The sequence below is a fragment of the Salvelinus namaycush genome, chromosome 13, assembly GCF_016432855.1.
Source record: "Salvelinus namaycush isolate Seneca chromosome 13, SaNama_1.0, whole genome shotgun sequence".
NCBI classification, from domain to species: Eukaryota; Metazoa; Chordata; class Actinopteri; order Salmoniformes; family Salmonidae; genus Salvelinus; species Salvelinus namaycush.
Window position 1 is genome coordinate 38,725,287 of NC_052319.1, and position 16,503 is coordinate 38,741,789.

A 16,503-nucleotide genomic window follows, 5' to 3' on the forward strand; every position below is an offset into this window, starting at 1 on the left:
TGATTAACTTGTTTGCTTATAGTAGAAAGTGGTTTCAGTGGGTTACCCTTCCTATATCTCCCTTTTCTTTACCTTTCTTCCCCCTCTTGCCTTCTCAAACTAGGTTCCTCCCTTTCTCGCTCATTAGGATTATTCTCCACTTCTTCCATTGTTATTTCCTTTCCCTCTCCTGTGCCATTAGTTTAGTAACTGTTCTCTAGGAATGTGCTGCTGCTGTTGCTAGCTCCCCTGGGGACCAATGGGCTGTCATCTACAAGTCTCTGCTAGGTAAAGCCCCGCCTTATCTCAGCTCACTGGTCACAATAGCAGCACCCACCCGTAGCACGCGCTCCAGCAGGTATATCTCACTGGTCACCTCCAAAGCCAATTCCTCATTTGGTTGCCTTTCCTTCCAGTTCTATGTTGCCAATGACTGGAACGAACTGCAAAAATCACTGAAGCTGGAGACTCATATCTCCCTCACTAGCTTTAAGCACCAGCTGTCAGAGCAGCTCACATATCACTGCACCTGTACATAACCCATCGGTAAATAGCCCATCCAACTACCTCATCCCAATACTGTATTTATTTATTTTTCTTGCTCGTTTGCACCCCAGTATCTCTACTTGCACATTCATCTTCTGCACATCAATCACTCCAGTGTTTAATTGGTATATTGTAATTACTTCGCCACCATGGCCTATTTATTGCCTTACCTCCCTTATCTTACCTCATTTGCACACACTGTATATAGACTTTTTCTACTGTATTATTGACTGTATGTTTATTTATTCCATGTGTAACTCTGTGTTGTTGTATGTGTCGAACTGCTTTGCTTTATTCTTGGCCAGGTCGCAGTTATAAATGAGAACTTGTTCTCAACTAGCCTACCTGGTTAAATAAAGTTGTTCTCAACTAGCCTACCTGGTTAAATAAAGTTGTTCTCAACTAGCCTACCTGGTTAAATAAAGTTGTTCTCAACTAGCCTACCTGGTTAAATAAAGTTGTTCTCAACTAGCCTACCTGGTTAAATAAAGTTGTTCTCAACTAGCCTACCTGGTTAAATAAAGTTGTTCTCAACTAGCCTACCTGGTTAAATAAAGGTGTTCTCAACTAGCCTACCTGGTTAAATAAAGTTGTTCTCAACTAGCCTACCTGGTTAAATAAAGGTGTTCTCAACTAGCCTACCTGGTTAAATAAAGGTGTTCTCAACTAGCCTACCTGGTTAAATAAAGGTGAAATAAAAATAAATAAATCAAACTAACAGGAACCGACCAACCTATTGACCGACCAACAAACAGACAAGACAGTCAGACAGACAGCGGCGTGAAAGCTTTTATCCAGTACAATAACAAGATGATCCATTCAGTGCCAATGTTTATGCAGGATAAGCTCTAAGCAAGAACATTCTGGCTAAAGACTTATTGGAGTACCAGAAAGACAGAGTAAGGTAAAATTGTATTGGAGAACAATTGCATGTAAATGCAGCTCCGCTCCCCTACAGAAATGCTGCTCCGCTCCCCTACAGAAATGCAGCTCCGCTCCCCTACAGAAATGCTGCTCCGCTCCCCTACAGAAATGCAGCTCCGCTCCCCTACAGAAATGCTGCTCCGCTCCCCTGTATACAGCCTCGCTATTGTTATTTTACTGCTGCTCTTTAATTATTTGTTACTTTATTTCTTATTCTTTTTGTTCTTTTTTATTTTTAACTGTATTGTTGGACTATTTGGGGGGCTTTTACACTGCTGCTACTCTCTGTCGTTATCATCTGTGCATAGTCACTTTAATAACTCTACCTACATGTACATATTACCTCAACTAACCGGTGCCCCCTCACATTGACTCTGTACCGGTACCCCCCTGTACATAGTCTCGATATTGTTATTTTACTGCTGCTCTGTAATTACTTGTTACTTTTATTTCTTATTCTTATCCGTATTTTTTTAAACTGCATTGTTGGTTAAGGACTCGTAAGTAAGCATTTCACTGTAAGATCTACACCTGTTGTATTCGGCGCATTTGACAAATACAATTTGATTTGGAACAGAAGATCATTCTACCTCTATGCATGCCCTATCTTCATCAACCAGCTCTTAGTGAGCTGCAGCAGTGGGGATAACTGACAGTGTGTGGTATTTTACATTTAACATTTACATTTAAGTCATTTAGCAGACGCTCTTATCCAGAGCGACTTACATTTTAAATGGATCGGGAGCCAACATTTCTGTTGAAAATATCGTGTGTTATGTCAAAACGTCTCCTGATCGTCAAGCCTCGAACAGGATCCTTGTTAATTTCACCACAGTGTAGACAATTTAGTATTTATATTTCTATTATATTGTATTCTATTTGAATTATATTCCGTACTGGAGCTGGACTGTTGTCACGTCCTGACCATAGAGAGTCCTTATTTTCTATGGTAGAGTAGGTCAGGGCGTGACTGGGGGGTTGGTCTAGTTTATTATTTCTATGTGGGGTTCTAGGTTTGTTTTTCTATGTTGGTGATTGTGTATGATTCCCAATTAGAGGCAGCTGGTAATCGTTGTCTCTAATTGGGGATCATATTTAGGCAGCTTTTTTCCACCTGTGTTTATGGGATATTGTTTTGAGTTAGTGCACGTAGCATCTCTGTAGTCACGGTTCGTTGTTAGTTTATTGTTTATTTGTTTTTGTCTTTGCTAAGTTTCACTTTATTCATTAAATTATGTGGAACTCAACATCCGCTGCGCCTTGGTCCGATATTTATTCCAACAAACGTGACAGAATATCCCATCACAACAGGACCAAGCAGCGTGCCCAGGAGGAGAGGGTAACATGGACTTGGGAGGAGATTCTGGATGGGAAGGGATCCTGGACTTGGGAGCAAATCCTGGCAGGACAGGATCACCTTCCTTGGCATAAGACGCGAGGAGAGAAGGGAGGACAGCGACGACGCCGGGGTTCGCAGCCACAGAGAAAGCCCAAAAGACAGCCCAATTTTTTCGGGGGGGGGCACATGGAGTGGTCGGCGGAGCCGAGGAGTGGACCAGAGCCAGTCTGGGAGAAGAGGGAGAAACTGGAGGAGAGTGAAAGGAGAGAGTCAGAGACCGTCAGAGAGTGGATGGAGGTATTGGAGGAGAAAGAGCGGAGAGAGTTGTTAAGTTGGTGGAAGATGCACGACGGTTGCCCTAAGGAAGTGTAATTAGTTTAATGCAACCTGAGTCAGCTCCCCGTACTCGTCCTGAGAAGTGTGCTAAAGTTCCGGTACAATTGATGCCGGCTATGCGCACCAGGTCTCCAGTGCGCCTTCACAGCCCAGTACGTCCTGTGCCAGCTCCTCGCACTTGCCGTGCGAAGTGTGTTAAAGTTCCGGTACAATTGATGCCGGCTATACGCACCAGGTCTCCAGTGCGCCTTCACAGCCCAGTACGCCCTGTGCCAGCTCCTCGCACTTGCCGAGCGAGGTGTGTCATCGAACCGGTACCATTGATGCCGGCTATACGCACCAGGTCTCCAGTACGTCTCCACAGCCCGGTACGTCCTGTGCCTGCTCCTCGCACTCTCCCTCAAGTGCGCCTTCCCAGTCAGGTACGTCCTGTGCCTGCTCCTCACACTCTCCCTGAAGTGCGTGTTCCCAGTCAGGTACGTCCTGTGCCTGCTCCTCACACTCTCCCTGAAGTGCGTGTTCCCAGTCAGGTACGTCCTGTGCCTGCTCCTCGCACTCTCCCTCAAGTGCGCCTTCCCAGTCAGGTACGTCCTGTGCTTGCTCCTCGCTCTCTCCCTGAAGTGCGCCTTCCCAGTCAGGTACGTCCTGTGCCTGCTCCCCGCACTCGCCTTGAAGTGTGTGTCACCAGTCTGGCGCCACCTGTGCCGGCTCCATACACTAGGCCTCCAGTGCGCCTTCCCAGTCCGGTGCGTCCTGTGCCTGCTCCTTGCACTCGCCCTGAGGTGCATGTCACCAGTCCGGTGCCACCTGTGCCGGCCCCAGCATCAGGCCTCCAGTGCGCCTTCACAGTCCAGAGCTTCCGGCGACGGTTCCCAGTACAGAGCTTCCGGCGACGGTTCCCAGTCCAGAGCTTCCGGCGATGGTCCCCAGTCCAGAGCTTCCGGCGACGGTCCATAGTACGGAACCTCCTGAGACGGTCCACGGTCGGGAACCTCCTGAGACGGTCCACGGTCGGGAACCTCCTGAGACGGTCCACGGTCCGGAACCTCCTGAGACGGTCCATGGTCCGGAACCTCCAGCTCCATGGCCGGAGCCTTCCCCTGCGCCGATGCCCAGTCTGAGCACGGCGTCCAGTCCAGCTCCAAGGCTAGAGTCCTCTTCTGCGTTGGTGCCCAGTCCAGGCACAGCGTCCAGTCCCGCTCCATGGCGGGAGCCTTCCCCTGCGCCGATGTCCAGTCCAAACACGGCGTCCAGTCCAGCTCCATGGCAGGAGTCCTCCTCTGCGCCGATGCCCAGTCCAGACACAGCGTCCAGTCCCGCTCCATGGCAGGAGTCTTCCTCTGCACCGATGTCCAGGCCAGGGCCAGGGTCCAGTCCCGCTGCATGGCAGGAGCCTTCCTCGGCATCTAGGTCCAGTCCAGGCACAGTGTTCAGCCTGGGTCCATGGCTGGATCCGCAGGATGAGCGGGTTCTTTGGCCCGCACCAGAGCCGCCCCCGATGCTGGCGGATCCGCGGGATGAGAGGGTTCTTCGACCTGCACCAGAGCCGCCACCGACACTAGACACCCCCCTAACCCTCCCTTTTGGTTTCAGGTTTTGCGGCCGGAGTCCGCACCTTTGGGGGGGGGGGGGGTACTGTCACGTCCTGACCATAGAGAGTCCTTATTGTCTATGGTAGAGTAGGTCAGGGCGTGACTGGGGGGTTAGTCTAGTTTATTATTTCTATGTGGGGTTCTAGGTTTGTTTTTCTATGTTGGTGATTGTGTATGATTCCCAATTAGAGGCAGCTGGTAATCATTGTCTCTAATTGGGGATCATATTTAGGCAGCTTTTTTCCACCTGTGTTTTATGGGATATTGTTTTGAGTTAGTGCACGTAGCATCTCTGTAGTCACGGTTCGTTGTTAGTTTATTGTTTATTTGTTTTTGTCTTTGCTAAGTTTCACTTTATCATTAAATTATGTGGAACTCAACATCCGCTGCGCCTTGGTCCGATATTTATTCCAACGAACGTGACAACTGTACTCAACTGGACTAAGCTCAAGCCAGAAGTGATGAAATCAGGACGTGGGACTTTGGACGAGACCCACCCTTATCATTCAGAGCAGGCCGAGGAAGAGTTATACAGATCCTGATGATGGTTGCATGACGCAAACATGCCAGTTTAAGCACATTACTCATATCACCAGGATGTTTTACTCTTAGAACTAGACAGAGCAGTGTGCAGGGTTTTGCCTTTTGGAATGAATACAGTACAATACAGATATGTGGTTAGTACCAAGGATTAGTGGGCAAGCTCAACTCTGAGTTCTTCTCATAGAAACAATCTTTGGGTGCAGAGTTCTACACAGGTTCCTCTTGTCAGCTGCTGTAGTAGCCCAGTGTGACACTTCCTCAACCACAACGGTTGACACCTCATGCAGTCCTCTGTAGCTCAGTTGGTAGAGCATGGCTCAGCTTTGGCTTTTGCAACATCAGGATATTGCTTTCAATACCCATACAGTGCTGTGATAAAATTATAAAAAGGGGGAAAATACTTTATCTACTTTTGCATATGCTTGAAAACCCACAAATGTCACTGAGTTAAAGCAGTTCTGCATGCAAGAGTGAGCTAAAATTCCTCCACAGCAACGTGAGAGACTGATCAACAACTACATGAAGTATTTGGTTGCAGTCATTACAGCTAAAGGTGCCACAACCAGGTAGAGTGTAAGGGGGCAATTACTTTTTCACATAGTGCAATTGGGTGTTGCATAACTTTGTTTATAAATGATATTTCTACGTGTAAAACACCCACTGAGTGACATTAGGAAACACCGGAGGCTGTATGATCAGAGCCAAAGCTGACATGTTCCCCAACAGATTATGATGAATGATTTGCAACTAAATGATTCCCTGTCTGAAAAACAAATACGGTCTGGAGTTCAGACATGACTAGAGACTGATTCAGCCATAGTATGTAGACATTCAGTATTTCTGTTAACATAAGCATTCTGTTCCACCCTGTTTTCATAATAATAACAATGTATTCAACTTTCATAGCGCTAATCATTACATAACGAATCTCAAAGTGTTTGAAGCAACAAAAAGACTTTTAGACAAAACAACATCACAACAACATGAGCTGGACAGTCATTAGAAAGTTCATGGCTTGAGTGGTCATTGGCAATAACATTTGACACGCTCTTATCCAACATATTTCACGAGGGAGGAGACACAACCTCAAGCTGCATAGGCTGAGTTAACACAGGCATTCCAATTCTGATATGGTCTTTTGACCAATCACATCAGATCTTTCACATCATATCTTTTTCAGAGCTGATCTGATTGGTCAAAAGACAAATTAGTTGGGGAAAAAAAGAATTGGGCTGCCTGTCTAAACACAGCCACAGAGAACTATATGTCATGGGACAGATCTGTACAGTAGCCTATTCTCTCATTACAAGACGCTTAGACATTTTCTCAGGGATCCTTCATTTCTTATGAAAGTGTCCAGCCCTCTATGAGTCTATCCCCATACAGTCATTTGCACACTGACAAAAAAATGCCACACAACTCAGTTGTGTGTAAAATGTGGGGTTAGGAGCATCACACAGTCAGACTTTCAAATCAGGACACAGCTGTTTCAGATGAAATGAAACTTAATCGGCAACTCAAATGACATCCCAGGGAATGACATATCAGACAAACTGTGACTACTAGTTGTGTTAAATGCTGACATGAGAAATATGAGTTCCACCTGTTGCATAACAAGGCTATTCCCCTCCTGCTTCAAACAGACGACGAGATAGCCGTTTGCTTGAGGTGAGATCGTTAGAATAAGGTAAGGTATGATTTTTGAAGTTTGTGTTTGTAATATGTAGAATTACAGCAACCCTAGTCGGCAAGATGAATGTCCGCCTATAGCCTACTGCAGGGTTCCCCAACTGGCAGCCCGTGGGCGATAATATTTGCCCCCCTAAATAATGAGCACATTTTTTTTTTTATTGTTGGATTTAAGACTGTAAAAACACCAGCAAATCAACTCCAAGTGATTTCAATATGGGAAATCTGTTCCAAAGTATTCCCACGTATAATATAGAGATACTGTATATGTGATCGTCTACAAATGTAAACACGTTTTTGAATTGATTCTGTTTTACATCTACATTTTAGCTGACGCTCTTACCCAGAGCGATTTAAAGGAGAAATTAGGGTTAAATGGTTTACTCTAGCGCATTTCGACGGATTGTTTTAACCAAATCGGCTCAGGTATTCTATCCAGCAACCTTTCAGTTACTGGCCCAACGCTCTTAACCGCTATTCAAATATTATATCTGTTTGGGCTTCTTGCAGTCAATTTGCCGTCAACAAATGATTAGAGGATTATGTTCCAGCTTCCTGACCATCCTCTCAAGAACAAATCAGACCGTGACTGAATATAGTTGATGATCCCTAGCCTACTTCATGTTCATGTGCATAAAGCAACAACAAAACATAGCACGTACAAAGATAATCCAGTTGTTGTATTGTAAGAAATATAGTTTATAATAGAGCAATATTATATTATAATATTGTGGTCCAATATGTTGCATTTGAACACTCCTTCCTATAAGGAGACATTTTATCAGGGGATTCAGCATCACGGAGGAAGGAGATTGTCTATGTGCAAAGCAAATGAACTGAAACTGCACAGTAAGACCATAATAAGCATAACGTCTATTCAATTATGATTCAAAAACAGAGCATGGTTATTGCAGCCTATACTGCATTACAATAACAGCGCACGTTTCGTTTCAGACGTGTCGGCTACAATGTTGAAAATATGTCTATGCAACAGTTGGCTACTTACATAAAGCGAAGTGGCTGAGATTCGTGCAATATCACCCTGAGTTCCTATCAATTCCTTGCCTCGCGTACTATTGTAATATTCCCACTAGTCTATTCGCTACATGCAGAAAAATCTTTGGAAGCGTTCCTTTAAATTGCACGTACCTGATATTCCTCCTCCGATAACTATAACGTCGTATGTGTTCTGTGCTGTCATGGTGTTGTTGTTCCGCGCTCTCTCTCTCTTTCTCCCACAGTCAATGTCTATCTCTCGCTCTCTACCAGCGCTGCCTGCAGTTCGCTCGCCTTGCTCGGTGGTGCTAAACGCCACGAGGACAGAGGATCGCATCTGTATTAAAAGCGGCGGAGACAGGCCCACTTTAGCCGACTCCGCCTACGGGTTGTAGCCTACTCTACATGATTCTGTTGTGATATGACAGGTGAGAGGCATAATAATTGCTCCTTGTCCTAGAAAGACACCGCTCATTGCCTCCAATAAAACAATAGGCTACTACTTACTGTATGATATGATTTGGACATTGTACATGTAGATAGATAGACAGACAGACAGACAGACAGATAGGCAATCACAGTAGTCTATCTATCTGTCTACCTGTACAGGCTTTTGGTGGCCTAAACTGAAAAGCCTGTTTTTTGTGTCAAACGGATTTGTTATATTTCAATCTTCTGTGATGTATATAAAGTGTAATATTGGTATGCAAACTGAAAATGTAATACATTTGTAACGGTGTTCCTCCTCCTCTTCATCCGAAGAGGAGGAGCATGGATTGAACCAAGGCGCAGCGTTGTGATAAGACATGATTTATTTAAACAAGACAAAAAACGAACTATACTTGATACTAAACAAAATAACAAAACGAAAGTAGACTGACCTGAACGTAAGAACTTACATGTAACGAAGAACGCACGAACAGGGAAAACAGACTACACAAAACAAACGACCGAACAAACAAACCCGAAACAGTCCCGTGTGGCGCAACATACACAGACACGGAAGACAACCACCCACAACAATCAATGTGAAAACACCTACCTTAATATGATTCTCAATCAGAGGAGATGAAAACCACCTGCCTCTAATTGAGAACCATATCAGGTACCCATTAAACCAACATAGAAACAGAAAACATAGACTGCCCACCCAAACTCACGTCCTGACCAACTAACACATACAAAACTAACAGAAAACAGGTCAGGAACGTGACATAATCCCCCCCTCAAGGTGCGAACTCCGGGCGCACCAGCACAAAGTCTAGGGGAGGGTCTGGGTGGGCATCTGACCACGGTGGTGGCTCAGGCTCTGGGCGAGGTCCCCACCCCACCATAGTCAATCCCAGCTTACGTCTCCCCCTCAGAATGACCACCCTCTTACTCCACCCACCTAATTTAAGGGGCAACACCAAGATAAAGGACAGCTCCGGGACAAGGTAGCTCAGGACAGAGAGGTAGCTTAGGACAGAGGGATAACTCAGGATAGAGAGGTAGCTCAGGATAGAGGGGCAACTCAGGATAGAGGGGCAACTCCGGACTGAAGGGCAGCTCCGGACAGAGAGACAGCTCTGGACTGAGGGGCAGTTCTGGATAACTGGCAGCTCTGGGCTGAGGGGCAGCTCATGACTGGCTGACGGCTCTGGACGCTCATGGCTAGCTGACGGCTCTGGACGCTCATGGCTGGCTGACGGCTCTCGACGCTCATGGCTGGCTGACGGCTCTGGACGCTCATGGCTGGCTGACGGCTCTGGACGCTCATGGCTGGCTGACGGCTCTGGACGCTCATGGCTGGCTGACGGCTCTGGACGCTCATGGCTGGCTGACGGCTCTGGACGCTCATGGCTGGCTGACGGCTCTGGACGCTCATGGCTGGCTGACGGCTCTGGACGCTCATGGCTGGCTGACGGCTCTGGACGTTCATGGCTGGCTGACGGCTCTGGACGCTCATGGCTCGCTGGCGGCTCTGGCAGATCCTGTCTGGTTGGCGGCTCTGGCAGATCCTGTCTGGTTGGCGGCTCTGGCAGATCCTGTCTGGTTGGCGGCTCTGGCAGATCCTGTCTGGTTGGTGGCTCTGGCAGATCCTGTCTGGTTGGCGGCTCTGGCAGATCCTGTCTGGTTGGCGGCTCTGGCAGATCCTGTCTGGTGAATGGCTCTAGCGGCTCCTGACTGACTAACGGCTCTGACGGCTCGGGACAGACGGGCGGCTCTAATGGCTCGGGACAGACGGATGGCTCAGACGGCACTGGGCAGACGGATGGCTCAGATAGCGCTGGGGAGACGGATGGCTCAGATGGCGCTGGGGAGACGGATGGCTCAGATGGCGCTGGGGAGACGGATGGCTCAGATGGCGCTGGGGAGACGGATGGCTCAGATGGCGCTGGGGAGACGGATGGCTCAGATGGCGCTGGGGAGACGGATGGCTCTGGCCGGATGAGGCGCACTGTAGGCCTGGTGCGTGGTGCCGGAACTGGAGGCACCGGGCTAAGGGCACGCACCTTCAGGCTAGTGCGGGGAGCAGGGACAGGGCACACTGACCTCTCGAAGCGCACTATAGGCCTGGTGCGTGGTACCGGCACTGGTGGTACCGGGCTAAGGGCACGCACCTCAGGGCGAGTGCGGGGAGAAGGAACAGTGCGTACAGGGCTCTGGAGACGCACAGGTGGCTTAGTGCGTGGTGCCGGAACTGGAGGCACTGGGCTGGAGACACGCACCATAGGGAGAGTGCGTGGAGGAGGAACAGGGCTCTGGAAACGCACTGGAAGCCTGGTGCGTGGTGTAGGCACTGGTGGTACTGGGCTGGGGCGGGGAGGTGGCGCCGGAAATACCGGACCGTGCAGGCGTACTGGCTCCCTTGAGCATTGAGCCTGCCCAACCTTACCTGGTTGAATGCTCCCCGTCGCCCGACCAGTGCGGGGAGGTGGAATAACCCGCACCGGGCTATGTAGGCGAACCGGGGACACCATGCGTAAGGCTGGTGCCATGTAAGCCGGCCCGAGGAGACGTACTGGTGGCCAGACGCGTTGAGCCGGCTTCATGGCACCTGGCTCAATGCCCAATCTAGCCCTACCAGTGCGGGGAGGTGGAATAACCCGCACCGGGCTATGAACACGTACAGGAGACACCGTGCGCTCTACTGCGTAACACGGTGTCTGCCCGTACTCCCGCTCTCCACGGTTAGCCTGGGAAGTGGGCGCAGGTCTCCTACCTGCCCTTGGCCCACTACCTCTTAGCCCCCCCCCAAGAAATTTTTGGGGTTTCTTCTCGGGCTTCCTTGCTAGCCGCGTACCTTCATATCTCCGGTCTTGAGCTTGATTCTCCGGCTTCCAGCCACGTCTCCTTGCTGCCTCCTCATACCACCGCTCTTGGGCTCTCGCTGCCTCCATCTCCTCACGAGCGCGGCGATATTCCCCAATATGTGCCCAGTGTCCTTTTCCCTCCAAGACTTCTTCCCATGTCCAAGACTCCTGTTTAGTAGGCCACTGCTCGAACTTACGCTGCTTGGTTCTGGATTGGTGGGTGGTTCTGTAACGGTGTTCCTCCTCCTCTTCATCCGAAGAGGAGGAGCATGGATTGAACCAAGGCGCAGCGTTGTGATAAGACATGATTTATTTAAACAAGACAAAAAACGAACTATACTTGATACTAAACAAAATAACAAAACGAAAGTAGACTGACCTGAACGTAAGAACTTACATGTAACGAAGAACGCACGAACAGGGAAAACAGACTACACAAAACAAACGACCGAACAAACAAACCCGAAACAGTCCCGTGTGGCGCAACATACACAGACACGGAAGACAACCACCCACAACAATCAATGTGAAAACACCTACCTTAATATGATTCTCAATCAGAGGAGATGAAAACCACCTGCCTCTAATTGAGAACCATATCAGGTACCCATTAAACCAACATAGAAACAGAAAACATAGACTGCCCACCCAAACTCACGTCCTGACCAACTAACACATACAAAACTAACAGAAAACAGGTCAGGAACGTGACAACATTTCAACTCTATATCTGACATGGTACAGGTGCCTTTTTTTTTTTTAAAGCCGATAACCATGTGTGTGAGGTGTAGACTTTAGTTTCAAAGTAGATTTGTTTTAGACTATCAAGAATCACTCTGTGTGACCCTGATTTAGCCCACTGCAGTAAAAGTCTAGTTCTATGTAAACAAAAAAAAATATGTCTATTTTTCTGCATATCTAAGCATATCGCTTGAGCTGTCTGTATCCTCCTGACTAGAGTTTATTTTTTTAAAGAAACTAAATATGTTTCTCTTCATCTCTGCTCAAATCTGGGTAAAATGTTGAAAGTCATGTGAGTGTGATCCAGTACATTTAGTTATTTATTCCTTTTCTAAAGTCGACCAACCTTGTCAGCAGCTATGCCGCCTAAGATAGATACATAAGCTAGCTACTCTAACTTGATTGATAGCCTGAAATGGCTTCTGGGTAGCTAGATATCAGGTTGGGAGATTGGTAACCCACAGTATCTGAGAGCTAGCTAAAGCCAACTTTATAAAATTGCTAGGTGGCTAGTAGTATTACAGAGAAGCAACAACAAAAAAACAATTGTAAAAAAAAAAAAAAAAAACTGGACAAATCTGAGGAGGCACGTGCCTCTGTGCCCCCGATGGGCATGACGCCTCGGGGGTCCAACCTCCAGCTAACTGAGCCTATTCCTCTAGCTCTGGCCCTTCAGTGACTCTAGATCTCTGGGTTAACTACTGGGCAGCTATTCTGGTCATTGTGTCTGGGTAAACCACCACAAATATACACACACATACACACACGCTGACCACTTTCAGTGGAGGTTCCCCTTGACCCCCAGCCCCTCGACCCCCTAAACCCTCTCAACCCCCCTCGACCCCCTCAACCCCACTGACCTAGAGAGAGTGGACAGTGATGTACTAGTGTGGAGCTTTACTAGCTTAACCCATATGGGATCTAACTCGGATTATAGGATTAACCACAATATACCCATTATGAATCATATACTACACCCTTCTGGACACTCACTAGGGACACAGATCTCAGTCTACACACTCTCTATATACTACAGTGCTCTATACCGCATAGCATTCTCATTGATATCCTCCATGTAAGACTAGATGCGTATGGTGGTAAGGCAAGGTCCCCAGACACCTCAAGTAGGTGTTAACCAATGCCTTTCCCATAACTGTGTTTGATATGTCACAGCGGTTGACTTGGGCAGGAGCTGAGTACCAGCACCTCTGATATGTCACAATGCTTGACTTGTTACAGATGCACAACTATCATACCCTCAAGACACACAAACCTCTCACCATTACAATTATATATATTTTTTTTTGGGGGGGGTGATATTTATGTAACTTTCTCACTCATCATTATTCATGATTCATTCGGATTATTCGTAATCATGGTAGCATCCACATTCATCTAGAAGTGTTTAGAAACATATTCTATTCTTATTTAAGGTAAAAGTGACTCCAAAATGACACTACATTCTTTACCACCATTTTTCATGAGTTAGTGTCTTTCGTTTTTTCTACCATAAATTTTTCCAATAGCGGATTTTTAGAAACACTTAAAATAAGGGCTGTTTTTCGCGTAGGCTTACACTGGCGTGACATTTAGACAACCGTGTAAATCTCTCTAGGAAAAGGTTACTAAATAAGAACAAGTAGCGACACAGTCTGAGAGTAGGGAGAAAGCTAGCATAGGATTGTTCAAATTTTGCAACCAGTCTATGTTCAGATGTTTAAGTGTCAAGTTTAAATGTTGGACGTGCACAATCAGCTGGCAGATCCAAAGGTTAGGGGTCAAAATTGGCCAGGGAGGGTATGTGTTAGGTTTAGACATAGGGTTGCAAAAACTGCTGGCTGTACAGGATATCCACTGCCTAAAATGTTTTGTATGCTGTGCCCTTAATGTTTTAACACCGACGCATACAGTAGGCCTAAATACCAACACATACAGTAGGCCTAAATACCAACACATACAGTAGGCCTAAATACCAACACATACAGTAGGCCTAAATACCAACACATACAGTAGGCCTAAATACCAACACATACAGTAGCACTAAATACCAACACATACAGTAGGCCTAAATACCAACACATACAGTAGGCCTAAATACCAACACATACAGTAGGCCTAAATACCAACACATACAGTAGGCCTAAATACCAACACATACAGTAGGCCTAAATACCAACACATACAGTAGGCCTAAATACCAACACATACAGTAGCACTAAATACCAACACATACAGTAGGCCTAAATACCAACACATACAGTAGGCCTAAATACCAACACATACAGTAGGCCTAAATACCAACACATACAGTAGGCCTAAATACCAACACATACAGTAGGCCTAAATACCAACACATACAGTAGCACTAAATACCAACACATACAGTAGGCCTAAATACCAACACATACAGTAGGCCTAAATACCAACACATACAGTAGGCCTAAATACCAACACATACAGTAGGCCTAAATACCAACACATACAGTAGGCCTAAATACCAACACATACAGTAGCACTAAATACCAACACATACAGTAGGCCTAAATACCAACACATACAGTAGGCCTAAATACCAACACATACAGTAGGCCTAAATACCAACACATACAGTAGGCCTAAATACCAACACATACAGTAGGCCTAAATACCAACACATACAGTAGGCCTAAATACCAACACATACAGTTGGCCTAAATACCAACACATACAGTAGCACTAAATACCAACACATACAGTAGGCCTAAATACCAACACATACAGTAGGCCTAAATACCAACACATACAGTAGGCCTAAATACCAACACATACAGTAGGCCTAAATACCAACACATACAGTAGGCCTAAATACCAACACATACAGTAGGCCTAAATACCAACACATACAGTAGGCCTAAATACCAACACATACAGTAGGCCTAAATAACAACACATACAGTTGGCCGAAATATACTGTTTTTGGCTGTTGGTTTAGTATGCCTAAATATACTGTATTTGGCAGTTGGTTTAGTATGCCTAAATATACTGTTTTTGGCTGTTGGTTTAGTATGCCTAAATATACTGTATTTGGCAGTTGGTTTAGTAGGCCTAAATATACTGTATTTGGCAGTTGGTTTAGTATGCCTAAATATACTGTATTTGGCAGTTGGTTTAGTATGCCTAAATATACTGTTTTTGGCAGTTGGTTAGTAGGCCTAAATATACTGTTTTTGGCAGTTGGTTTAGTATGCCTAAACATACTGTTTTTGGCAGTTGGTTTAGTATGCCTAAATATACTGTTTTTGGCAGTTGGTTTAGTATGCCTAAATTTACTGTATTTGGCAGTTGGTTTAGTATGCCTAAATATACTGTATTTGGCAGTTGGTTTAGTATGCCTAAATATACTGTATTTGGCAGTTGGTTTAGTATGCCTAAATATACTGTATTTGGCAGTTGGTTTAGTATGCCTAAATATACTGTATTTGGCAGTTGGTTTAGTATGCCTAAATTTACTGTATTTGGCAGTTGGTTTAGTATGCCTAAATATACTGTATTTGGCAGTTGGTTTAGTATGCCTAAATATACTGTATTTGGCAGTTGGTTTAGTATGCCTAAATATACTGTATTTAGCAGTCGGTTTAGTATGCCTAAATATACTGTTTTTGGCAGTTGGTTTAGTATGCCTAAATATACTGTTTTTGGCAGGTGGTTTAGTATGCCTAAATTTACTGTATTTGGCAGTTGGTTAGTAGGCCTAAATATACTGTTTTTGGCAGTTGGTTTAGTATGCCTAAATATACTGTTTTTGGCAGTTGGTTTAGTATGCCTAAATTTACTGTATTTGGCAGTTGGTTTAGTATGCCTAAATATACTGTATTTGGCAGTTGGTTTAGTATGCCTAAATATACTGTATTTAGCAGTCGGTTTAGTATGCCTAAATATACTGTTTTTGGCAGTTGGTTTAGTATGCCTAAATATACTGTATTTGGCAGTTGGTTTAGTATGCCTAAATATACTGTATTTGGCAGTTGGTTTAGTATGCCTAAATATACTGTATTTGGCAGTTGGTTTAGTATGCCTAAATATACTGTATTTAGCAGTCGGTTTAGTATGCCTAAATATACTGTATTTGGCAGGTGGTTTAGTATGCCTAAATATACTGTATTTGGCAGTTGGTTAGTAGGCCTAAATATACTGTATTTGGCAGTTGGTTTAGTATGCCTAAATATACTGTATTTGGCAGTTGGTTTAGTATGCCTAAATATACTGTATTTGGCAGTTGGTTTAGTAGGCCTAAATATACTGTATTTGGCAGTTGGTTTAGTAGGCCATATTTCACACTGTCATCAATGTTTTTGACAATATCTCTAATCACATGCTTTTCTGTCTCTGGGATCTGTTTAGATTGTTCTTTGAGATTCTGACCCTGTCGTCCTCCCCCCATCGGAGATGATGCATGTGTAACAGGCACTGCTCCTTACAATCAGGCAGTTGCGTTGCTCTTCCAGACGGCATACTTCTCTCAGCTCAGTGTGCCAGTTGTGCC

The 16,503-nt window shown here is 45.7% G+C and overlaps 1 protein-coding gene across 2 annotated transcripts in view; it reads right to left on the reverse strand.

Annotated features, from left to right (window-relative positions):
* Positions 1-8,314, reverse strand: part of LOC120058520 (amine oxidase [flavin-containing]) — a 66,043-nt gene extending 57,729 nt beyond the window's left edge. For both annotated transcript variants that reach the window (XM_039007240.1, XM_039007239.1), the window contains exon 1: positions 8,098-8,314. In XM_039007240.1, coding sequence (XP_038863168.1) covers positions 8,098-8,281 — 184 coding nt within the window. In that variant the 5' untranslated portion in view covers positions 8,282-8,314. The remainder of the gene's footprint in view (positions 1-8,097) is intronic.
* Between the last annotated feature and the right edge of the window lie 8,189 nt (positions 8,315-16,503).